This window comes from Artemia franciscana, chromosome 10 (assembly GCF_032884065.1).
Source record: "Artemia franciscana chromosome 10, ASM3288406v1, whole genome shotgun sequence".
Taxonomy (NCBI): Eukaryota; Metazoa; Arthropoda; class Branchiopoda; order Anostraca; family Artemiidae; genus Artemia; species Artemia franciscana.
Window position 1 is genome coordinate 9,736,051 of NC_088872.1, and position 27,688 is coordinate 9,763,738.

At 36.9% G+C, this 27,688-nt stretch overlaps 1 protein-coding gene across 2 annotated transcripts in view; it reads right to left on the reverse strand.

The window, feature by feature from the left end:
• Positions 1-11,460: 11,460 nt before the first annotated feature.
• The window catches only part of LOC136031758 (UPAR/Ly6 domain-containing protein qvr-like), a 48,465-nt gene continuing 32,237 nt past the window's right edge, over positions 11,461-27,688 (reverse strand). For both annotated transcript variants that reach the window (XM_065711490.1, XM_065711489.1), the window contains one exon: positions 11,461-12,060. In XM_065711490.1, coding sequence (XP_065567562.1) covers positions 11,855-12,060 — 206 coding nt within the window. In that variant the 3' untranslated portion in view covers positions 11,461-11,854. The remainder of the gene's footprint in view (positions 12,061-27,688) is intronic.

Genomic DNA, 27,688 nt, shown 5'->3' on the forward strand with positions numbered 1-27,688 from the left:
AGTAGTAGTAGCAGTAGTATATATATATATAGTAGTATATATATAGCATATATATATATAGTATATAGTATATATATATACAGTGCCTTTTTGTTTATTCAACATCCCCCATAACATGCCTTGAAAGTTTCAAGTTAACACCCTAGGCAATTCCTGTGACATTGCTGATACGCCGTATTGATTTAGTTCAGTATCCCTCAAAACATTCCCTGAAAGTTTCCTCTTCATACCTTTAGCTTTAGTTGTAGTAGTAGTTTTTGTAGCAATGGTAACAGTAGTAGTAGCAGTAGCACTAACAATAAAGGTAGCAGTAGCAGCAGTAGTAGTACTAAAAATAAAAATAGCTGTAGTAGGATACAAATATTGCCTTTTGGTTAGTTCAATTTGCCTTTTAGTTATTCAACAGTTATTCAAGTAGGGAGGGACGCGGATCCACCTTTTTACCAAAAATATTGTCTGCTCAAATTTTTGAGATAGCCATTTTGTTCATCATGGTTAAATGGCCTAATAAATATGCCTTTACATATAACATGACCCCCACAGCCCCAGGGGAAAGGTTTTTAAGTTACAAAATTGGCCCATTGTTTACCCATAGTATTTGTTATTGGGAAGCATTTATACATTTTAGGGCGGGAGGGGGATACATTTTCAACTGGAAGTTTTCCACGAGGAAATTTTCCTTTGGGAGGTAAGTATACAGGGGTTGAACCTGTCAGGCGAAACTATACACTAGGGGGAATTTGTAAGAATTCCTGTACAATATTCTTTGTATATGTCTTGCTTTCTCTTTTCCGCCTCAATTCTACGCGTGGAGTTGCTAAGGCTAATTATCCTGGGTAAATTTTCACCGGCATTGAATTGTCTAGAGGATATTTCCGTGGGGAGGGTGTTTCTTCGTGAAGTTAAGGCCAGATTTCCCTTTTTTAAAGAGCGATCAGAAATTAAGTAAGAATAAAAGTTATTTGAACTGAAAGTAAGGAGCAACGTTAAAACTCAAAATTATTGGAAATTATTACGTATATGAAAGGGGTTTCCACCTCCTCAACACTTCGCTCTCTACACTAAAGTTTGAAGTTTGTCCCAATTCCTTAAGAACAACTCCTGAAACACAAGGGTCGTTTAATTAGAACAATAAGAAGCTTTTTTTTTAAAGTACTAAAAAACTTTAGCGTAAAGAGTGAGGGGTTAAGGAGGAGGCAACCTTCTTCATATATGTAATAATTTCTGTTCGTCTTATTTATTAATGTTTCTCCTTACTTTTAGTTGAAAAAGCTGTTTTGTTATTTAATTCAACATCCAAAAGACAAATATTGCCGTTTGGTTACTTCGATACCATTAGCCTCAGTAATAGAGGTAATCGCAAGAGCAGTAGTAGTAGTATAATGCAAATAGTGTCTTTTTGTTAGTTCAACATCCCCCTCAACAGGTCCCGAAAGTTTACACTTATGCTCAAAAGCCACCGCTGAGATATTGTTGGAACACCCTTTTCACAACTTGTATGCACATACTTTGTTTTAATTTAGTCAAAAATTCCCTGAAATCTTCACCTTAATACACTGAGTCTCAGTTATAGTATTAGTCGTAGGTTTAGTAGTAGTATGCAGATAGCACCCTTAGTTTTTTTTAACATCCCCCTCAAAATACCCTGGAAATTTCAGCTTAATAGCTTCAGCAGTTCCTGGGACATTGCTGATACGATCGTTTAACAAATTACCCGTAAATAGTTTGTATAGATTTAGTTTAACATATTATTAACATTACCTGGAATTCTCCTTAAAAACCTTAGCTTTGATAGTAGCAGTAGCAGTACCAGCGGTAGTAATTGTAGTAGTAGTAGTAGTAGTAATAATAGTAGTAATAGAAGTAGTAGTAGTAGTAGTTGCAGTACAATTAGTAGTAGTGGCAGCAGAAAATAGTAGGAGTGGCAATATTGCCTATTGGTACGTTGAACATCCCCCTGAGCATTCCCATACGATTTGGCAACACATTGCCAAAGTTTCGAATTAATAACCTAAGCAGTTCCTGGGAAAGCAGTTCCTTTTTACAACCTAGACACAAATAGTTTGTTTCGATTTTGTTCAAAATGCTCACAACATTCTCTGAAATTCTCACCTTAATCCCTTTAGCTTTAGTAGTAGTAACAGCAGTAACAGTAGTAAAAGTGGAAGTAGAAAAGTAGTAGGAGTAGTATTAGTTGTAGTGGTGGAAGTATTTGTAACAGTAGTAGCATCAGTAAAAATAGTAGTAGTAATAGTAGCGGTGGTAGAAGTAGCAGTAATAGTCTGCACATATTGCCTTTTAGTCAGTTGAACATTCCTCACATTATGCTATGAAAGTTACAGCTTGTCCTAAGATGTTGCGGACCCCTTTGTTTGTAAATAGGTTTCTCGACCTAGTTCAACTCCCCCTTCAACATTCTTTGAAATTTTCCCTTTCACACCATTAGTTTTAGTAGCGGTCACAATAGAAGTAGCACTTGCAGTAAAAGTGATAGTAGTAGTAAAAGTAGTAGTAGCGTGCAAATGTTGTATTTTAGTCATGCCCTTAGTCGTTCACTGAAAGTTCCAACTTAATACCTGAAGCCATTGCTCAGATAATCCCTTTTGAAAATTGACATGGACATATTGCGTTTTGATTTAGTCCAACACTCCCCTTAAAATATCCTGAATGCTTCACCTGAATACCCTTGGTCTTTTCGGACACCAAAAGTCAAAGACGCTTTCCATTGCGATAGCAAATGCTATATGGAAACAAAGGGCGAATTGACTAACTTACAGCCCTTGCCCCGAAGGCTGTGTTGTGGTTAACATACCTAGAGGAGTAGTTATTTGATCTTTTAACTACACTGAATAGAAAGATTACCTCAAAATTTTAATCCTATGGACTTGAAGGAAAAAAGGTACGTGGAAGGGGGGCTGGCTGTTCTCCAATGGCTTTTGACCTTTTTAAAGGGCACTAAATCTTTCAATTCCTAATCAAAAGAGCCCCTTTTGAACTTTCAATGATAAGTAAATAATATAAAACTAAATAAATTATGCATTGCGGCCAATTCGCTCTTTACTTACATTGGGGCAGCTTAGGCAGTGCTATTGCGATGCCTAAGTAAAGGGTGAATATATTATATATGTATATATAGATAGATAGATATATATATATATATATATACATATACATATGGGTGACTATATATATATATATATATATATATATATATATATATATATATATATATATATATATATATATATATATATATATATATATATATATATATATATATATATATATATATATATATATATATATATATATATATATATGTATATATAGAAAGAACGTCAGGAGGGAAGGAGGGAATAGTCACCCTAGGATCACTTTTGACTCTTAAAAGGTGAATTAGAACTCTCATTTTCGAATCATTTGGGTCCCTTCCAAAGTTTATGCGACCACCTCTTCCATAAAAACATTGTACCCCCCGAGGCACAAGTTACAACCTTTCCCCTGGCTCTAGAGGGAGGGGTTCTATGTTGACAACGAAGTTTTTGTTGTTAGACTATTTCAAACAAACTGGGTATCTCAAAATTTTCATTTGATACATTTGTGAAAGAGGGTGTTTGTGTCAGGGAGGACTTAGATGTCCTCCGTTAACTTTTGACTCATAAAAAGGTAATTAAAAATCCAATCAAATGAGCCACCTTTGAAGTTTATACGACCACTCCTTACATAAGAACCTTATACACCTCTGGGCATAACTTGAAAACCCTTGCCCCGGGCCGTGGGGGATTTTGTCCACCTCGGACGTTTTGTTATCTGATATTTGATCTATTTAAAAAAAAACAGCTATTTCGAAATTAGTATAGGATGGATTTGGCGAAAAAAGGGCTAGGGGGCTAGTTGCAGTCTCTTTTGACTCTTAAAAAGGGAACTACAACTTCCAATTTCTTTTCAAATGAGCCACTTTCGAAGTTTGTACGACCACCCCTTACATACAAACCTTATACACCTTCGGGGCATAACTTAAAACTCTTACCCCAGGGCTGTGGGGGATTGTGTCAACCATGGAGTTTTTGTTATCTGATTTTTTGAACTATTTAAAAAAAATGGCTGTCTCAAAATTTTTAAGAACCAAATGTACCCCCAGAGGATAACTTACAACACCTGCCTCCGAACCCTGGGGGCTGCGTCGACACAGTTTTCCTATCTGACCTTTGAGCTATTTTTATTAAAATAGCTATATCAAAATTTTAATCAAATAGGTTTTGGGAAAAGGTCGTGGAGGGGCTAGTTGCCCCATAGTTCTACTTCACTTAAAAGTGAATTAGAACTTTCACTTTCCGATCAAATGAGCCCTCTCTGAAGCTTATGCGAAGATTCCTTTCATAAAACCCATACATGCCCCATTGATATAACTTACAACGCCCGCCCCCGGGTCCTGGGGGGTTGTGTCGACAACGGAGTTTATTTTATCTCTTCTTTCAACAATTTCAAAAAATGACTATCTCAAAATTTGTATCTAGTGAGAAAAAAGGGCTTGGGGGACCAGTTTCCCTCTAATCTCTTTTGACTCTTAAAAAGTGAACTAAAACCTTAAATATCCATTCAAATGAGCCTTCTATGAAGTTTATAAGAGCATCCCTTTCATAAGAACCACATACGCTCCCAGGACCTAACTTAATACACCTGCCCCCTAGGCCCTGGGGGTTGTGTTGACACGCAAGTTTTTGTTATCTAGTTTTTAACTATTTTTTTTAAGGGCTATCTCAAAAATTGAATCGGACAAGCTTGGGCAAAAAATACGTGGGGGGGGCAGTTGTCTTCTGATCTCTTTTGACTCTTAGAAAGTGATTTAAAACCTTCAGTTTCCAATCAAATGAGCCGTCTATGAAGTTTATGCAAGTATCCCTTCCATAAGAACCATATGCACATGCCCCCAAAGCATAACTTAGAACGCCTGCCCCCGGGCCCTGGGTTGTATTGACACTGGACTTTTTCTTATATGACCTTTGAACTATTTTTTAACAAACTGGCTATCTCAAAATTTTTATCGGATGGGTTTGGAGGAAAAGGGCTGGGGGGCTAGTTGCCCTCGGATCGGATAAAAACAGAACTAGAGCTTTCAATTTCCAAGCAAATGAGCCTTTTCTGAAGTTTTAACGACCTTTCCCTTCATAAGAGCCATATATGCCCCCAGGACACAACTTACTTGTTTCCAGGTCCTGGGGGTTGTGTCGAAACCCGAGTTTTTCTTATCTGATCTTTGAACTATTGCAAACAAAATGGTTGTCTCAAAATTTATATCTTAAAATGTATATCTTTAAAAGTGAACTATAACTTTTAATTTCCAATCAAATGAGCCCTCTCTGAAGTTTATACGAGCATCGCTTCCATAAGAACCATATTTACCTCCAGAGCATAACCTACAACACTTTCCTCCGGTCCTGGGAGGTTGTGTCGATTCCGGTGTCTTTGCTATATGGTCTTTGGACTATTTTTAACAAAAGGGCTATCTCAATGTCGTATCTGATGGGTTTGAGAAAAAGGGCGTGGAGGGGGGCCTAGCTGCCCTCCGATCTCTTTTGACTCTTAAAAAATGAACTATAACTTTACATTTGCAATCAAATGAACCCTCTCTGAAGTTTATACGAGCATCCCTGCCATAAGAGCCATATATGCCTCAAGGGCATAACCTATTGCGCCTTCTCCCGGGCTCTGGGGGGTTTTGTCGACACTAGAGTCTTTGTTGTAGGATCTTCGAACTATTTTTAACAAAATGACTTTCTCAACGTCGTATCTGATGGGTTTGATGAAAAAAGGGCGTGGAGGGGGGCCTAATTGCCCTCTGATCTCTTCTGATTCTTAAAAAATGAACTATATCTTTACGTTTGCAATCAAATGAGCCCTCTCTGAAATTTGTACGAGCTTCCCTTCCATTAAAACCCTACATGCCCCACGGCACAAGTTACAGCGCCTGCCCCCGGAGCCTGGTGGGTTGTGTCGATACCAGAGTTTTTGTTCTATGATCTTTGAACTATTTTTAAAAAATGGCTATCTCAAAATTTCTACCAGATGTATATGCGGTGAGCAAAAGGGCGTGGGGATCGGAGGGATAGTTGCCCTCCGATCACTTTTGACTCTTAAAGGGGACTAGAATTTCTAATTTCCGATCAAATGACCCCTTCCCAATTTATGCGATGACCCCTTCTATATGAACTGCCTCTGGGAAAAATAAATAAATAATAAAACATTGGAGCCGTATGACCTTTACTATAGGCAACGCTATAGCGTTGCCTCTGATAATACGTCAGTTGAAAAGGCCTCTGATAAGCTGAAAATGATCTCATACGATCCTGTTCATACAATCTAAGCTCTTTCCACGATTCTTTTGGTTATAATATGGCACTACTGGTGCGGTTTCCCATCACATTCATTATCCATGCGTATTCAAATTGACAGGGCAGAAGTGCACTGGTATAGCGCCCTGGCATATTGATACTGGTATATATATCCCTTAAAGGTTTTTTTACTGCTTCGGAAGGGAGCATCAGCTCCTTGAACCATATACATACATCCAATATGTATCAACTCCGATGTCTAACAATGCTTAGATATTGTTAGTCATTAAAAAGAAAAGCAGAGATTTTACCTGATAATACAATTAAGTAATAGCATTGACAAGATTTTCTTTTATTCATTTTTGATTTAGCTATTCTGATAAATTTAGTTTTGGTTGTTATGGAGATACAGTTCATAATTTTGTTAGTCTAATGGTATACAATACGATTTTGTATGTTTCTTCAATTGCTTCGGTTTTTTAAAACGATTGTTGAAGACTAAGTAATAAACAGTTTGAATTATCAGTAACTGATAATGAACTGTAAGTAGAAGCCACCTGTGCTAATAGTAAGCAAACTATATAAAAAGGAGTTTTAATAAAAATATAAAAACCAGAAACGTACAAACCGTAGAGTTAAAGTATGATCCAAGCGCTTTTTTGGGATTCTCCTAATATTTGTTGTTTCTTCCTTCTTTGACAAATAACCGGGCTATCATTAACAATTTTCTTGTTCCTGATATTTCTGTAAAATTGGAAGAACTACACAGAAAGCTTTCAAATGCCACTTTTATCTGTATTTCTCCGCACCATCACCTTATCAGGTTTTTCAGTCGTTATTTTTCCTCTATTTGTTTATTATGGCACTTGGTATTAACCAAGTGACATATAGTAATCGCCAATTCTGTCGGTCTGTCTGTCTGTCGGTCTGTTGGTCTGTCGGTCCCGGTTTTGCTACTTTAGGCACTACCAGGGAAGCTAGGACGATGAAATTCGGCAAGCGTATCAGGGACCGGATAAGATTAAACTAGAAATAGTTGTTTTCCCTATTTGACCATCTTGAGGGGGGAGTGGGGGCCGGTTAATTCGGAAAAAAATAGAAAAAATGAAGTATTTTTAACTTATGAGTGGGTTACTGGATCTTAATAAAATTTGCTGTTTGGAATGATATTGTGTCTCAGAGCTCTTATTTTAAATCCCGACCGGATCTGATGACATTAGGGAGAGTTGGAGGGGGGAAACCTAAAATCTTGGGAAACACTTAGAGTGGAGGGATCGGGATGAAACGTGATGGGAAAAATAAGCGCAAGTCCCAGATACATGATTGATATAATCTGAACTGATTCGCTCTCTTTGGGGTAGTTAGGGGAGGGGGAGCAATTCTTAAAAATTAGAAAAATGAGGTATTTTCAACTTACGAACGGGTGATCGGATCTCAATGAAATTTGATGTTTAGAAGGAAATCGTGTCTTAGAATTCTTAATTTAAATCCCGACCGGATCTGGTGACGAGGCGGGGAGTTGGGAGGGGGAAACCTAAAACTTGGAAAACACTTAGAGTGGAGGGATCGGGATGAAACTTGGTGGGAAAAATAAGCACAAGTCTTATATACATAATTGACATAACCGGGACGGATCTTTTCTGTTTTGGGGAGTGGGAGGGCTAGGGTTAATTCTGAAAAGTAGAAAAAATTAGGTATTTGTAACTTACGAAGGAGTGATCAAATCTCAATGAAATTTGGAAGGGTCTCAGAGCTCTTATTTTAAATCCCGACTGGATCTGGTGACATTGGGGGAATTGAGGGGGTGGCTAAAATCTTGGAAAACGCTTAGAGTGGAGGGATCGGGATGAAACTTGGTGGGAAAAATAAGCACAAGTCCTAGATACGTGATTGACATAATCGCAATGGATCCGTTCTCCTTGGGGGAGTTGGGGAGGGTTAAATTTCCACAAATTAGAAAAATGAGGTATTTTTAACTTACGAAGAAGTGATCGGATCTTAATGAAATTTGATGTTTGGAAGTATATCTTGTCTCAGAGCTCTTATTTTTAATCCTGACTGGATACGGTGACATTGGGGGGAATTGAGGGGGGACCTAAAATTTTGAAAACGCTTAGAGTGGAGGGATCGGGATGAAACTTGGTGGGAAAAATAAGCACAAGTCCTAGATACGTGATTGACATAACCGGGACTCATCCACTCTCTTTGGGGGAGTGGGGGCGAGGGTTAATTCTGAAAGATTAGAAAAATGAGGTACAGACAACGCGGAAAATTGGGCACAGACAACGCGGACCCCAGTTATTTCTCACCTGTTTCAAAGGCCACCTTTTCAAATGCACAATTTAAATACGTATTTAAAACGTTTTCCATGAATTTGATGAGCAGAAATGGAAGTCATTCAAAGAATCTATGTCAAAAGATAAGGATAAAATTGTAACTGAAATGTATGAAAAAATTCCTACCTATAAAGAACGGTATCGATAATTCAAAACGGCAAGGTAATCATTTTTGATATTATTCTAAAGTCGGGTGTTGAATATTTCGATAGCCTTGCAGACTCAAAGGACTGCATGTACATACACAGGCTCTTTGTTTGTTTTTTAGGGGGGGGGTGTGATTAACTTAAAAAACAACGAAAATTGGTTCTCTTAGTCTGTGGCCTTTTGAAAGAAAATTACTGGTATTTATGTATTATACCTAACACACTCAAGAAGTGTAGTTACGTAAATTTAAGAAGTAATTATAAAAATTAGAAAAAATGAGGTATTTTTAACTTACGAACGGGTGATCGAATCTCAAAGAAATTTGATATTTAGAAGGATAACGTGTCTCAAAGCTCTTATTTTAAATCCTGACCGGATCTGGTGACATTGAAGTGAGTTTGGGGTGGGGGAACCTAAAATCACGGAAAACGCTAAGATTGGAGGGACCGGGATGAAACTTGGTGGGAAAGTAAGCAGAAGTCTTAGATACGTGATATACATAATTGGAACGGATCCGCTCTGTTGGGGGGGGGGTGTAATTCTGAAAAATTAGAAAAAATGACGTATTTTTAACTTGCGAAGGAGTGACCGGATCTTCATGAAACTTCATATTTAGAAGGACCTCGTAACTCAGATCTCTTATTTTAAAAATCAACTTGATCCAGCGTCATTGGGGGGGGGGGCAGTTGGGGGGCACCCGAAATCTTAGAAAATACTTAAGGCGGAGAGATCAGGATGAAACTGGATGGGAAGAATAAAAACCTGTCTAAGATACTTGACTGACATAACCGGACTGGATCTGCTCTCTTTGGTGGAGTTTGGGGGGGGGGGTAATTTTGTAAGTAGAGGTATTTGTAACTTATGAAAGGGTGATCAGATCTTAATGAAATTTGATATTTAGAAGGATCTTGTGCTTTAAAGCTCTAATTTTAAATTCCAACCAGATCCTGTGACATTGGGGGGAGTTGGAGGGGAAACCGGAATTCTTGGAAAACCTGAAAATTGAGGTATTTTATCTTACTAATAGGTGAAAATGAAGTATTTTTAACTTACGAACGGTTGATCAGATCTTAATGAATTTTGATATTTAGAAGGACATCGTGACTCAGAGCTCTTATTTTAAATCCTGACCAGCATTAAGCTTCCGACTTTTCTTTTAAATTGATTCTAGAATTTTTGATTCTTAGAATTTTGTTAGAGCTCGTACCATATGTGCTCTTGACTCTTAGCTCTTCTTGACTCGTCACAAGTGCCATATGAGCTCTTAGCTCTTGTTTTTATCTTTTGTTACTCCAAGTTCTTTAGTATTGTAAGGAGTGGGTAAATATTAAATAATCGTAACAATAAATACAGATTGCTTCCATATTTCTCAACATTACTGATTTATTAAATTCTACAAGTTGTGAGTTTTTTTTGTTTATCCTTTCTTCTTTCCCCATCCTTTTTTATTTTTTCTCTTTGGTTTAGTATTAAGGGTTTCTCATGTGCTATTCTGTAACTGTTTTTCTTGTGATTTCTATTTTGATTTGGATTGTATTGCTTTATTTTTCTTTGTGTTATTCCACGTATTACACCTTTATATAGCGTAGGTAAAAAATAAATAATAATAATAATAATAATAATAACAATAATAATAATAATAATAATAATGATAAAATCATATTTTTATGGTGATTCCCAATATATAAAATTCAATAAGTTTCAAGTTGCCATCAAAAGCCAGAAACAAAAGAAAATTTGCGTGAGTTTTGAAAAAGTGAAAACCCCCCAAGAGAGCAAATGAATATTATGGAAATCACACAATCAACTTCAGCTCATAAGATAACCCTTTCGTAGAGCTTTCAAGCTCTCATTCGTAAAGATATTGAATTCTGCCATTATTTTTGAAAGAAGATCACTTACGGGGATTTATTTAATTTTTTTTCAGAGGTGATCATATTGAACAAATAGTTACAATTAAAATTTACAGTTACGAATTTCAAGTTGCAACATCGCTTTATTTATTTTATCAACCTCAAAGAATAAAATTAAACAAGAAACAATCAGACCACGGCCGTGTTCAGGATTTTTTTTTTTGGGGGGGGGGGCAAAACTGTAAATAGTACTACAAAGATTTGGTAATATGCTATTTTGTCGCCTTTCTACGAGTCAGGCGAACATTTAGAAGAAATCTGATTCAAACCACATATCCCTCCCTGGATACAGCCTTCAATTAAACATATTTCTTTCGCATACTTGGTGCGCATTTTGGAGATGGGAGGGGGTCTAATCATATAACCAACTGGCAGAAACAGAAAGAGTTGCATACTAAGTAAAGTTTAGGTGAAGCTTATCTGCAGGGCTTCCACTAGGCTACTCTATTGTCGAACTTTAATTTTTATATATTTTTGAGATCCCAGCTTTGATCCGGAAAACTCCGGCAACTCTTGCGTATTTATCACTTATTATGTTTGGATTTTCTTCCTATACCTGTCCTAGCAAGTGAATTTTGGGATTTTGTAAAATTTTGAGTGACAGCTCTGCTGTAACTTACTTCACATTTTCAAATTTTTCTTTATCAAATTTTTTCTTATTTTCATATAGGTTTTCCTCTTTACTACTTATGCGATAAAATGTTACAATAAAAATTGGCTCTGACGCACAGGGAAAAGGAATGTGTCTTCACTATTTTTCCAAAACAGAAAAATTATAAAACTTTAGGAAAAATTCAACTTCTGGGATGCTTGTCTAAGCAAAAGCCACCTTGATCTTAAAAAAACTGCTTTCATCTTTCCTCACATCTACGACACTTTAAAATTATTGCTATTTCACAGGTTAAAAAAAGAGAATGAAAAAAAAAGAAAAAATGTTACACACTCTATAAGGCTAAGTCAAGAGGGCCAAAATCGGACTGCCAAATAAGCAAAAACTGTTGGAGCTTAAAAATGTGCGTTTGTTTAAAGCCATTCACTGCATGAAAGCCAATTTCTTATCACATACTTTGCATATCGCGATTGAGATCCTCCCATATTGATTAATATATGCTGCTTCTTCCATGATTTAAGCATGCAAAGCAGCCAAAAATAGCAACAAAGCCACGGCCGTCAAAAAGCCATCGTATTTGCATAAATTAGCGCTATTGCATCGGTCTTCTTCACAAAAACACATGTGACCTTTTCCGCTACCTTCCAGCATGCATACGTGGTCCACCATGAAGAGGTTAATCTGTATGTCATCTGTACAAGTTCTTCTAAAGCGTTCATTCGCTGAAAAAGATAGTTTTAAATAGCTTCAGTTGCTAAATCTACATTGCTATAGAAAAAACGGAGATAACAGGTCCAGCGTAAATGCTGCTCGTTGAATATTTAACAGGTACGTACGCATAAAAAATGGGAGGGAAGAAATGAAGTCTCTCAAGGGGATGGTCAACAATATATATATATATATATATATATATATATATATATATATATATATATATATATATATATACTAACTGTTGGGGTGGCACTTCGCGCCACCCCAACACCTAGTTAGTGGGGCGCTTCGCGCCCCCCCCCCCAAGCCCCCCCGCGCGCGTAAGTCGTTACTCACCATATTAGTTACGCGCCATTGTAGTTGTGTCCCTGTGTCACACTTGTGAATATAGATAGATTTATATATGTGTTTCAAACTACGTAAAAATTGCGAATATACAACATTTTTGGCTTTCCCACTCCTGGGAGCTTTCCGTTTCCAATTGCCAGCAGTTGATCTGAAAATGTTTGACCAGAGTCATCGTTTTGCAATCGGACACGCATATTTGTAGTTAATTTTAATATTTTTACGTGTGCCCATAAATTAAAATTTTTCAGGCAAGCATTCATTTCGTCTGCAGGAGTTAAACTACGTAAAAATTGCGAATATACAACATTCTTGGCTTTCCCATTGTCTGTGCATATACAAAGCCGTATGTACTAATAATGACGTCATATGCAAACGATCTTTTTACAAACAAACAAACATGCATACAGACAACTCGTTTTTATATAGATAGATAGATAGATAGATACAATACAAATTAACTGCATAAAACTTGCGAATATACAACATTCTTCGCTGTCCAATTGTCGCTGCATATAAATAGATTGTCAGATTTACCGACCCTCGAACATGCAACGTACAATTGTCCATGGGAAAAACAATCAGTATTAAGATCTATACCACATTTTTCTAATGACTGACCTTGAGCTTTGTTAATGGTGATTGCAAATGCTAATCCAATTGGGAATTGCAATCTTTTAAATTGAAAAGGCAGATCCGTTGGAATCATGGGAATGCGAGGAATAAGAACAGCCTCACCCTCAAAAGGCCCTGTCAAGATTGTGGCCTCTATTAGGTTTTCCATTGTTTTTTTTTACGGCGAGTCGCGTGCCATTGCAAAGCTTTGGTGGGTTGATATTTCTTAAAAGTATCATTGGTACGCCTATTTTTAGTTGTAGCACGTGTGGTGGAAACCCTGAAAGATGTATGGAATTTAAAAATTCAGATGGATAATTAACCGCTTCATTGGGTTCCAAAATTGTGTCGACTGACTTGTAAAGGACTGCCTGGTCTCGAATCTTGGTCAAAACAATATTGTCGATTTCGTGGACGTCTATATATTTGGGTGCGAGAATCGCTCTTTCACTTAGCCATTTATTATTTTTATAATTTTTTAGAATATTCGGAAATACTTTTTCAATCAATTCATTTTTGGACGTCACTAAATTACAGAAATCAGCAGGTAGTTGTATACGTCCTGAAATTGAGTCTACTGGGAGCTTTCCGTTTCCAATTGCCAGCAATTGATCTGAAAATGTTTGACCAGAGTCATCGTTTTGCAATCAGACACACATATTTGTAGTTAATTTTAATATTTTTACGTGTGCCCAAACATTAGAATTTTTCAGGCAAGCAGCAGCTTCCTCGGGTGTTGCCATTGTAGGTTCTTCAGTCATTTTACAATTAGAAATTTCTCTTTCAACGGTCTTCTTACAATTAAAAATACCTTTGAACGATATTCTTAAATACCTGTGTCCTGGTCGTCATTTATATTCCCTGTGTCCCGGTCGTCATTTGTGGCCCGGTATCCCAGTCTGTAATGTCTCTTTGAGTGTCCCGGTCGTTATTTATATTCCCTCTGTCCCGGTCGTCATTTCCGGTCGTTATTTATATTCCCTCTGTCCCGGTCGTCATTTGTGTCCCGGTCTGTAATTTCTCTTTGAGTGTTTTTTCTTTTAAGTATTTTTTAGTTTTTTACATTTTTTCTTTTTTCAGTTTTCTTTTTCTTCTTTATTTTTCAGCTTCACTATGAAATACATATCGCCGAACCTTTGTTTTTTTAACTAAAATCTGGTAGGCATTGATGACCTTATCCAAGTAAAAATCCCAAACCCAATCATCATCGCTATCATTTTCAGTTTTGATATGTTTTGACTCTCGCTGTCCAGGTGGATCTTCATCTAACTGCACGGTTTTGCGTTCTTTAGCCTCAAGCCTGTTTCCTTGCTGTTCTTTTGATTCGTCGGCACGCTTTCTTTTCTGACTTTCTCTATCAGCAGCAAGTTTTTTGGCATAGACTCTTTGAGCATCTTCATCGGCTTTTGCCATTGTAGGTTCATCAGTCATTTTAAACTTAAACATTAATAGATTTCTACGTGAACATATATGTCTTAAATATCTTTAATGACGTCACCGTCATAGCAAAAATGACGACAACTAACTTCATGACGTCAGTCGACACAGAAACATGACGTCACCTGACAGACACACAGACAGACAACTTATTTTTATATATATAGATATATACTAGCTGCTGGGGTGGCGCTTCGCGCCACCCCAACACCTAGTTGGTGGGGCACTTCGTGCCCCCCCAAGCCCCCCACGCCCGTAAGTTGTTACGCGCCATATTAGTTACGCGCCATTGTAGTTGTGTCCCTGTGTCCCACCTGTGAATATAGATAGATTTATATATGTGTTTCAAACTACGTAAAAATTGCGAATATACAACATTCTTGGCTTTCCCATTGTCTGTGCATATACAAAGCCGTATGTACTAATAATGACGTCATATGCGAACGCTCTTTTTACAAACAAACAAACATGCATACACACAACTCGTTTTTATATAGATAGACAGATAGATAGATACAATACAAACTAACTGCGTAAAACTTGCGAGTATACAACATTCTTCGCTGTCCAATTGTCGCTGCATATAAATAGATTGTCAGGTTTACCCACCCTCGAACATGCAACGTACAATATTCCATGGGAAAACAATCAGTATTAAGATCTATACCACATTTTTCTAATGATTGACCTTGAGCTTTGTTAATGGTGATTGCAATTGCTAATCAAATTGGGAATTGCAATCTTTTAAATTGAAAAGGCAGATCCGTTGGAATCATGGGAATGCGAGGAATAAGAACAGCCTCACCCTCAAAAAGCCCTGTCAAGATTGTGGCCTCTATTAGGTTTTCCATTGTTTTTTTTACGGCAAGTCGCGTGCCATTGCGAAGCTTTGGTGGGTTGATATTTCTTAAAAGTATTATTGGTACGCCTATTTATAGTTGTAGCACGTGTGGTGGAAACCCTGAAAGATCCACGGAATTCAAAAATTCAGATGGATAATTAACCGCGTCATTTGGTTCCAAAACTGTGCCGACTGACTTTTAAAGGCCTGCCTGGTCTCGAATCTCGGTCAAAACAATATTGTTGATTTCGTGGACGTCTATATTTTTGGGTGCGAGAATCGCTCTTTCACTTAGCCATTTATAATATTTTAGAATATTCGGAAATACTTTTTCAATCAATTCATTTTTGGACGTCACTAAATTACAGAAATCAGCAGGTAGTTGTATACGTCCTGAAATTGAGTCTACTGTGAGCGCTTTCCGTTTCCAATTGCCAGCAATTGATCTGAAAATGTTTGACCAGAGTCATCGTTTTGCAATCGGACACGCATATTTGTAGTTAATTTTAATGTTTTTACGTGTGCCCATAAATTAGAATTTCAGGCAAGCATTCATTTCGTCTGCAGGAGTTAATCTAGGTATTATAGGTAATGTTTGCCTGAAATCTCCCGCAAGCAATATTAATGTGCTGCCAAAGGGTTTTGACTTCCCTCGCAAATCTTTGAAGCATTGATCCAGAGCCTTGAGCGATTTTTTGTGTGCCATTGTGCACTCATCCCAAATAATAAGTTTGCATTGCTGCAATACTTTACCCATCCCAGTTGATTTGGAAATATTTCACGTGGGAGTTTCTGTAGAATACAAATTCAGAGGCAATTTCAAGGCGGAATGAGCAGTTCTTCCACCAGGCAGCAATATTGCGGCTATTCCGGATGCCGCAATTGCCAACGCTATATCATTTTTTGATCGAATTGATGCCAAAATCAGTTTTATCACAAACGTTTTACCAGTACCTCCTGGCGCATCCAAAAAGAAAATTTCTCCAACGTTGTTATCGACACAATGCGTTATCGTATCATAAATGCATTCAATTCAGAATTTCTATCACTGATGAAGTACAATTGTAAAAATTTATGATTCTCGCCTGAGAATGGCACGCTTTCTTTTCTTTCTTTCTCTATCAGCCTCAAGCCTGTTTCCTTGCTGTTCTTTTGATTCCTCGGCACGCTTTCTTTTCTGACTTTCTCTATCAGCAGCAAGTTTTTTGGCATAGACTCTTTGAGCATCTTCCTCGGCTGATGCCATTGTAAGTTCATCAGTCATTTTAAAGTTAAACATTAATAGATTTCTACGTGAACGCATGTCTTAAATATCTTTAATGACGTCACCGTCATAACAAAAATCACGACAACTAACTTCATGACGTCAGTCAACACACAAACAAGACGTCACCTGACAAGACAAATCCACAGACAACTTATTTATATATATATAGATTGTCTCTGTGTGTGTGTGTGTGTGTGTCGAGTGACGTCATGTTTGTGTGTCGACTGACGTCATGTTTGTCGACTGACGAAATTACAGACCAAGACATCGGGACACAAATGAAGACCGGGATATAGGGAATATAAATGACGACCGAGACACTCAAAGAGAAAGCGACCGGGACACAAGGAATGTTCGATTAGCAATCACCATCAACAAAGCACCGGGACACAAATGACGACCGGGACACAGGGAATATAAATGACGACCAAGACACTCAAAGAGTAATTACAGACCGGGACACCGGAACACAAATGACGACCGGGACAAAAATGCCGACCGGGACACAGGGAATATAAATGACGACCGCGACACTCAAAGAGAAATTACAGACTGGGACACCGGGACACAAATGACGACCAGGACAAAGGGATACAACAACAACGGGGACGCCGGGGGGCACAGGGGGATATATAAATGACGACGGGGACACAGGGAATGTTCGATTAGCAATCACCATCAACAAAGCACTGGGACACAAATTACGACCGGGACACAGGGAAACAACAACAACGGGGACGCCAAGGGGCACAGGGGGATATATAAATGACGACGGGGACACGGGGAATGTTCTATTAGCAATCACCATCAACAAAGCTCAAGGGCAACCATTAGAATAATGAGGTATAAATCTGAATACAGATTGTTTTTCCCATAAACAATTATATCTTGCATGTTCAAGAGCCGGTAAACCTGACGATTTATTTATATGCACAGACAATGGGACAGCCAAGAATGTTGTATATTCGCAAGTTTTACGTAGTATATATATATATATATATATATATATATATATATATATATATATATATATATATATATATATATATATATATATATATATATATCTATATTCACAGGTGGGAAACAGGGACACAACTACAATGGCGCGTAACTAATATGTCGCTTAACGACTTACGCGCGCGGGGGGGCTTGGGGGGGGGGAGGCACGAAGCGCCACCCCAACATCTAGTATACATCTATATATATAAAAATAAGTTGTCTGTGGATGTGTGGGTCTGTCTGTCGGGTGACGTCATGTTTGTATGTTGACTGACGTCATGAAGTTAGCGGTCGTCATTTTTGTTATGACGGTGACGTCACTAAAGATATTTAAAACATGCGTTAAGACATGCGTAGAAATCTATTAATGTTTAACTGTAAAATGACTGATGAACTTACAATGGCAACAGCCGAGGAAGATGCTCAAAGAGTCTATGCCAAAAAACTTGCTGCTGATAGAGAAAGTAAGAAAAGAAAGCGTGCCGAGGAATCAAAAGAACAGCAAAGAAACAGGCTTGAGGCTGATAGAGAAAGAAAGAACAGAAAGCGTGCCGAGGAACTACCAGAGCAACGCGAAACCAGACTTGCTGCTAAAAGAGAAAGTGAAAAAAGAAGACGTGCCGAGGAACTACCAGAGCAACATGAAACCAGACTTGCTGCTAAAAGAAAAAGTGAAAAAAGAAGGCATGCCGAGGAACTACCGGAGCAACATGAAACCAGACTTGCTGCTAAAAGAGAAAGTGAAAAAAGAAGGCGTGCCGAGGAATCACAAGAACAGCAAGAAATCAGGCTTGCTGCTGATAGAGAAAGTAAGAAAAGAAAGCGTGCCGAGGAATCAGAGCAACCTGAAAGTTATCGCCTGGCATTCAGGTACAGCCCAGTCGATGATTACAGCTTAAGTAGTTGTGTTCAAATCGGGACTATGTCTAAAATTTGTTCCTATTGCAAGGCCTTGAAATTCAATGGTGAAACAATGGGAATGTGTTGCACCTCAGGAAAAGTTAAACTTCCTCTATTGGCTGCACCACCAGAGCCATTGAAGACTTTTCTTACTGGAACTACGTCAGAATCTAAGCGTTTTTTGTCACAAATCAGAAAATATAACTCATGTTTCCAAATGACGTCGTTTGGAGCCCAAATCGAAAAGACCAATGCTTGAAAGATTTGTGAGGGAAGTCGAAACTCTTTGGCAGCACATTAATATCGCTTGTGGGAGATTTCAGGCAAGCATTACCTATAATAACTAGATCAACTCCTGCAGACGAAATGAATGCTTGCCTGAAAAATTCTAATTTATGGGCACACGTAAAAACATTAAAATTAACTACAAATATGCGTGTCCGATTGCAAAACGAAGACTCTGGTCAAACATTTTTGACCAAAGGAAATAACCTCAAAGGTTATTTCCTTTGAGGGTATTACCGTAAGTGTTTCAAGGAAAAAAATAAGTTTTTATTCTTTTACAGATTCCCAAGAACGTTTTCAATCTACTGATTAACAGTCTAATGATCGATTTTTATAGCATAGGGGCAACAAACATCCTGCTAATGGACACTATTACCACCATCTTCTCCGTAAGTACATTTCAAGGGGTAACTTTGTAATGACTCTGGTGTAAAGGAGGCAACTAACCCCAGTTTATGGGATAATTTCTGATCCTTGAACTTTTAGCTTGTATTATGGGTAATTTGCCCCCAAGTAAGGAATAATTTCAGGCTCTTAAATCCTTAGGCGGTAGTGTGGAGTTTCCGTGTCCAACAGGTACTCTGCCCCCTCAAGAAATTTTCAGGCAAATATTATATTCTCCTTCAGCATCATATAAATTTCTTTTCAGTATGAAATCGAAATTGTTTCAAGGGGGCAGTAAGCTGTTTTAATTTTTCTAGGTTCTTATACCAGCATTATCAACTGAAACTACATTCAGGTTCAGGACATAGAGACCTCATTACATTCAGGTCATAGAGACATTAGCCGACGCCATTTCGCGACAGTCTCTGTATAGGGCCATGGAAAGTGAACGTTAGAGAGGCTAAGTCCGAGGATTAACCCAATTAATATAGCTTCCCAATTTTTATTTAGACGATTTTGTAAGGGATCTTGGTCTGGATGCAGTTTTTTTGGACCGCCTTTTAGAGCAAGTGCCACCTAGCTAGGTTACGAGGTTATTAAGAGAGCAGGTGCCTATCCCTCACAGTAACCTTGATGTTGGGAAAGCAGGGCAAATTAATGCAAGTTCAGTCCCTTTTTTACAAGATTTTTATTTAGCTGACACCACATTGCGTAATGTTTATGATTTTAGAGCTGAGTTTGGAAATCCGTTAAATACTTTTACAAGTGGTAGTATCCATACGGATGAAGTTAACACAGTCCCTTCCTATGTTTGCAATATTCGAGCGCTTCTTGAAAAACTAACTAGGGAGGGGTTATGGACAGAATAAAATCATCCATCGGTCAAAACATATTTTGTTTCAAATTAAAAGTCCAGATAGTTGTACTGACATTACCTGCAAACGTGTGTGGGTGGGAATCCAAGTGGGTGGGAAGTATTTATTATAGGGTAGAAAATTATAATGAGATGAGAAGTGGATCAATGGTATTATTTATAGAAAGGTTAGATAAGTGCTACTAACCTTAGAAAGAATTCAGTTTTAAGTTCTGGATGGGGAAGGAGGTGTGTAAAGTATAATGCAGATTCGAAGGGTTTTAAGTGAGTACAGCGCTTTCGTTTTAATACGGGTTTGGAATGCTTCAAGTACAGGAACCTTATAGCAGAATATAAACCCCAGTAAAAGCAAGCTAATAAGATACTTTTGGAGGATTTGGCAGCTAATGGGGATTGAAAGGGGTCAGTGCTTCTGAAAGTAGATTTTAACTCATTCTTAAGAGGACTAATGAGCATTTAAAAATTGGTGTTTCTGTGGTACACTACAATACAGAATGTGAAGAGGTGCAACTTAAAGATAAAAATGGTATATTATTTTTGGCGAGGTTTCCGTCCATTGAATCAGTGAAACTTTGGGTGTGGCTTCTTTGCGAACCTGCCAGCAAACCGATGCAATTGGAAATTTCCTTCAAAAACAAACATTAGTCGGGTTTAAGTCAAGGAAAAACTATATTTAGCGACATTATTGTCCAAAATGTTTTCAAGATTCTACACCAAATTAAAAATAAAATAACCCTTAAGGCACTGTAACCGTTATGGTTAACAGTCGGTTAAGATGGTTTTGGATGATACTACCATTTTGTGTTTTCAGAATTTACAAATTTGCTCTTGCAAAGTGACAAGGTGGAATTGGATATACAAGCTAAGATCATGGACGTGTACGATTCATCAAACTTGAATCGATTTACACAATATGAAGGCATTGTCGTCTCTTACGCCCATGTGGAAAGAGATGCCAGTAATACCAAGTAATTTAGTAGAGGTATTTAAGACTCTAGGTGGGAGAAATTGTGTGCGCGCAGCTATGGTTATACCTATTAAAACAGCAAATAAGTGCAAATAAGTCAATTTCACGGCTGCACAACGTAAATCATTTCGTGAGTATATCACCAGAGGACGAGTTAGATATTAAAAATAAAGGAATGTGTTGGGTTTGTAATGAAAAATTTGTTTAGGGTAGTAGGGAAATACTAGTGAGTGACTATGATCATTTAAGTAATCCCATTTTATAAGGCGACGTAATTTTCGTGGACTGGTTCATAAGTCTTGTAATTTAAACCTTAAGCAGCAATATTTTATACGAGTTTAAATGCACTTTTGCAACTATGATTTGAATTTCATACTACCAGTGCTGGCACATTTGCAGAAAAGTGAAATTGTAGATGGAGCATGGATAGACGAGTCTTTTTCATATAAGATCTTACCAAAATCATCTGAGAAGTTGCTGCTCTTAGGATTCAAATGGTAAACAGTTAAAAATGGTAATCCATACTTGAATAAAATCCGATTTTTAGATTTGTAGAGTATTTTTCCTAAATCCTTAATTCAATCAATTCAAGTAAAAACAGCGATGATTTTAATACTTTTCTCCTCCGTTAACAGCACTTTGCAGATGAAGAAATGTAAGATTTTTAAAGAGCAAGTGCACATGCCTGTAGTCGTACTACAACTTTACCTAAAGTCTACGTGAAGAAAAATTGCCACCCATTGAAGCGTCTATTAATTTACTTTACGAGCGTTAATGCACCACTGCCGTCTATGAATTTTCTAAAAAAGCTAGGGCCAAGGGATGATGCTAAAATGGCAAGGATTACTGTAAAAAGTACCTGGCAAGTGATGTATTGACATTGTTGGATATTGTCCCTTGAAACACGGTCAGAATTTAAAAGGAATTGGGGTTAGACTTGGAGTAATATTTTTCAACTCCTAATCTGGTGATGGATTTAACTCTTAAAATCAGTATACAAAATAGGTATGATTACTGACATGGCTCAGCATCTATTTATAGAGAGGCCAATAAGCAAAGGGCATGCTTTCCACGGAAATTGTATTTTCGAAACCGATCCGACTGGACAACGCACTGGTGAAAATTAAATTGTGTTTTTTGGATATGAACTCCATTTATCAGTTGGCAATATTTGACTACTGTTTACCGTATGGGAATGACAACTTGCTGGACAAATCTTGTGATCCAAGTCCCTCTGACATCGCCACTCTTGGGGAGAACAGACCGCAAGGATGTTTTTTTTTTAAATCAATGGTGAAATACCAGTGGAAATCATGACTCGGTAAAGGATTTTCGACTTCCCGTGCATAAATAGACCCCTATATAGATAGAGTCCCTATAATATTTCATTGGTAGAATATAGGGGTAGGCACTGAACACCTTCAAAACGAAAAATTATTGCCGAATTTCATCCGAAACAATATATTGACGCACGCTACGTCCTTTTTCGGCGAATGCTGGCCAACGGCTTAAAGATCAGAAAGATACATAAAGCCCTCCAGTTTGATCAGAAGTCATATATGAAGACCTTTGTGGAAACCTTTGTTAGTAAACGATTCGTGGCAAAACGGTGGTTGAAAAAGAAATTTTTTAAATTACTTAAATTCAGCCTTTGGTAAAATGTACAAGATTGTACGCCACAGGAGTTATCCTGACGTTTTAACTGACCCAAAAAATGTGTCCAAAGCATTGTGAAGTCAAATTTCACATCGTTCGTGATCATAGACTTCGATATGGTCATTTTAAATAGTGAAAAAAGAACTGTGATTTTCAATAAAATATTGCCGTTGGTAGTGCAACTTCAAAAATGTCCAAGAAACTCGTGTTGGAATTTTAATTGAACCATGTAAGTTCCAATGGCCGGAGAAGGGATAAGTTCAAGCTTACTATGGGGATACCGATTCACTATTTTCAAAAAATAAAACAGAAAACTTATTACAGGATTTGGAAAGTGGTGAGCACATTAACTCTCGAATGGACCATACCGATCGGACAAGTTCATATGTTGGAGCTAGTGAAGCGACAGACCCCATTTAAAAAATTATAATTAAAACCCAACACTTGGAGTGAATTGATTTTGATTTTTTTGTTGGTCTAAAGGGGTACTTTGTGCAAACACACAATGAGGAAATCAAAAAGTCTGTATTAGAGTGCCTAAATACTGTGTAAAGGGAAATTTCTACAGGATTGTTTATAGAAACTGTGTAGAGAAAAATTTTGTTCTCATACCGGTTGTCATTTTATTCGCTCTTTGAAGTTCAAAACTATACAGTTAGAGTTTATCGGACTAAGTTTCCATGCCCTTGGATGGTGTGAAGATACTATTAAACGGCCATCTCCTTGTCTCAGATCAAGTTATATTTGTAGAATATAGACACTAAGACACTAAGACACTATAGAATAAGCAAAATTGATTTTGCTTCAAAATGCCCTTTGACGTGTCGATAGGTATAACACTACTATGAGAGACTGCTCAGAAAATATGTCATTCATCACACTCAACCACTCAAAATTCTTAAACCTTGAAACCACCAAAAAAGAAGATTTATCTAAAGCTTTATCAAGTGTTGCAAACCGATTACTTCATTCGTATCCTGAGCAATATAAAAGACTCTTGATATGTCTCCCTAAAAATGAATATGTGGAAAATGATGACAAAAAGGAGGGAGTTATAATCAACGGCAAGATCTACAATTTAATTGATTTGGTATCACATTTGATTACAAATCATAGAAGACTTGAATCATTAGATACCCATTTTTATAAATTTTGAAACTCGTCAAGCTTTCGAAATAGTGTTACTGGGAATAAACATATCTTAAATTGATTAAAGGAAAACGGTAAAATATCAAAAGATGTTTTTAACCGTTATCGAAAATAAATTAGCACACCAAGCGGTGATGCTGATTCAAAAGGTACCAAACGAAGGCTTGTTAATAACGAAGCATCACCTATTAGTAAAACATGGTTACTATAAAAATTTTATCGGGAGCAACTGCTCTATGAAAACGTACAGTTTTCAAAGTTATTCTAGTTAAGACTATTTCATGGAAATGACTTCCACATTTATAAATTTGCATGTTATTGGTTTAGCCAAGGATTTATCCTTTAAAATTTTTCGTTACACAATTTGTTTAGACAAATAAGTGTCTGTGAAAATGGGATGCTGGCGAGCACAAGCAAGACTCTATCAAACTGTGTGAGTTTTATGCAATTCATTTTCGTGACTCCAAAGTCCTATAAGTAATTGAGAAGTTTAGCTATTGGAGATGAATATAGGACAGACACTGATAGTACCAATATTCTTAGAGAGGCAATAACCAGTAATTTACAATTGGATGAGTAAATAAATTATAAAACATTTAATATACCTCAATGGTTGCCTCCAAATTTTAAGATTGATAAAAAGCTACAAATTCCTCATTCAATTTTATTTTGCGAAAAGTGCTTGCAACTACACCTGATCCAATAGTCTCCATCACCATTGCAATACTCCTTGTTCAGAAACAACAGGTCATGAGTTTTATTGCTTTTCCAATGGGAAAATTAAGATTTAATGAAAATAATATCAAATTTCTTGTTCTGCATAAAATCACAAATCAACGACATAATACAACAGGCTCACGTACCTTCTTTGACTCGTCCTTTATCAGTGGCGAAATTCCTTCAAAACTTCCTTTGGCTTTTGTAAAAAGTACTAGTGCAATTGGAACATGAGTAAATTCTCATAGAAATTTAAAATATCTGGACTTTCATCTCTTGTGTGTAAGGTAAATGGAATTACACTCTGTGTTTATACTTTTATAAATCTTAAAGGACCCATTATTAATTGACAATAGCCGATCCAATGTTTGCAAAAACTCATGCTATCAGTGTACTGGGTTCGTCTCGTACTAATGATATGAGTATTGTCGAGACAGGAATAGTACGTTTAAAGTATACCTTTTCCAAATCGTTGAAGGAGAAAATAGCGTTAATCTCATGAAATCAATATGAAGCCTATTGAGAAATTATCCCCGGTGGCAGTGTTCTATTAGACTTAGCACCATGAACACAAATCAAATAATCAATGATTCATGATATCTTGGGTGTAATTACAGTGAATTACTCAGCATTTATGTAGACAATCCTTGTATGAATGGTTTTCTGGTTGAAAATACTCTTTTCTACATGTATAATAAAAGTTTCAGTGCCCTAGAAGTGAATTTATAAACTCGACCATACCAGTCTTTTAAAAACAAACTGAAATCATGTTTAGGGTTTTTTAGAATCATACCAGGTTAAGTATTTGCTCGTTGATCACATATATCATAGTGACAATTGGAGCATAGGAAACCTTTAGTGTGAGAGTTACATACATCGTCAAGAAAGGAACTACAATGTTTAATTTGCACTATATACTCTCTATGCAATTTGCATGGATTGCATAATCTACAATCTCCATTATAGTTATCAACAATAGTACAATTCTTACAGGATGACCAGATGCCCAATATATACAAACATAAAGGACATGTGTAATTTATTTTTCAGTCTTGAGAATCTCACTTCCAAAAATGACGTTACACATCAAATCCATTAAACCATTTAATCCATCAAATCCATTAAATCCATTGAGATAGGATTTACTTTAATGTTGACTTATTTGTTGTTTGAACCTAGGTAATATTCAAAAAAAAATCTACAATACCATTTTGTTTTGTTTCGGTTATTATGTAAATAAAATGAGTAAGGGTATCCGTCCCACGACGCATAAATTTCATATAAACGTCCAAAGATGGATAATAATGTTTCGTTATATCTTTAAGCTTGCTTTAAGAGCATGTTTTTCATTGAAGAGATAACTCCTGAAAATCATCTTTTAAAATAAATCATTTTTCCATATGAGTTTTGTTTCTTAAAACAAATAATTTTAATCTTTTCACTCTTACTGCTGATTAAAGACTAATAAAGAATTTTGTTTCTGTCTACCTTCTTATGACTAGTAAAATATGCAACAACGAGAACATTTTCTAGAACGTAACAAACCTACTTTTTTATATATTGATCCAGATCATTGTCTTCAATATATTTAAGTAACACACTTAATACGTCAAGCGATCTTTGTATATGCATTATATTCACGTTTTGCTGCAAAACACAAACGATCTTCCAACTTGAACTTACACAGTATTAATAAGCATATTGCAAACATCTCGTTCTGTTTTAGGGTTAGCCGACAACCCATTGTTATTTGTACTGCTACACAAGGTACTTTGGGATTCATTTCCCCTTTGCTAGGGCAATTCAAGTTTCAGTAGTCTAAAAGCATCCATTACTAAAGAATATGCCAGGAATACTATCCTCGATGTTCAAACACTGAAATCTTTCAAAAGTGTGGTACGTGAACCGTTAGATATAACGAGTTACATGTAGTTGAAATTCAAAACCTAACAAAAAAATTTTCAAATGGGGATAATTCATTTTAATAAACACTGAAGACACCAGTAGAATGACAACAGCCTGTTTTTGCAGGATTGTGAAGGTCCACCAGAACCAAATAAGTCATGTGAGATTGCGTCACTCTAAAAAAAGGCAAACAATTACGTAACAAGCAACTCTCTATAGTAGTACGTAGCCCCCAGGTTTACATAATAATATATTGAAGAAAAAATCTGTTCAAGTAAACAAACAATTCCTTTACACAACATGCAAGTGTATTATAGTATTACTTAAGATCTAGGTGCGTGTAATAGTCATGAGGGATTGGTAACTTCAGGAGCGTAGCCTCTATGGGTGTTCTTAAACCTGAAGATACGTCACTACTGACGGGCTAAACAATATACCAAGCCATTTAACTTTTACATAGCAAGGTAATGAAACTAAACCAAGGCCTTGGGGAAATGCAGAAAGTTTACTATCAAGGCACAACAATTCACACTTATTCATGTTAGAGACAATAATATAACCGATTAGAGACAACAACTTCCAGATCATGGGAGATAAATCACCTCACTGTCTCACTCCTTTTCTAATAGCTATCGGATCGGAGATACCCGCCATCCACTTAATGTGCGCATACGAAATCTCAAACCAATATAGCAAATAACTGAATAATTGGCACCGAAAAAAGCAAGGGAATACATGGCCTGGGAATGATCAACATTGTCGAGATCCCCAGAAATGTCTACTGTTAGCAATACATTAAGCACTTCTGAGCAAAAGCTTCCTTCAGCAACCAGCTACGTACATGGTACACCTGAGAGCAGCCAACCCCTTTTTTAAAACCTAGTTTCGAGTTAAAAACTCGTTTCTACAGAGAACACCAGAGTATCAGAGAAATTGAATCAGTTTCAAGCGAACTTTGGACTGAACTAAGCATCGGCACTGTTTCTGTTTTTGAGAAAAACAGAAACAGAAAAAAACAGTTAGAAAAAAAACAGAACAGAAACAGAAACAGGTCAAACAAAAACAGGTGACCTGTTTCTGTAATCTATTCTGTTTTTTGAAAAAACAGAAAACAGCTGTTTTTTTAAAAAAAACAGCTGTTTTAACAGCTGTTTTTCCTGTTTTTTCCTTACTTCTTCTATTTCTAATAGGAAAGAAAACATCTTCTTGTTAAATCCTTGTAGTCACATACAAAAGATGAGCAACTTCGTGTAATTCAACACACTAGCGTATTTTTAGGGGGGGGGGGCGAA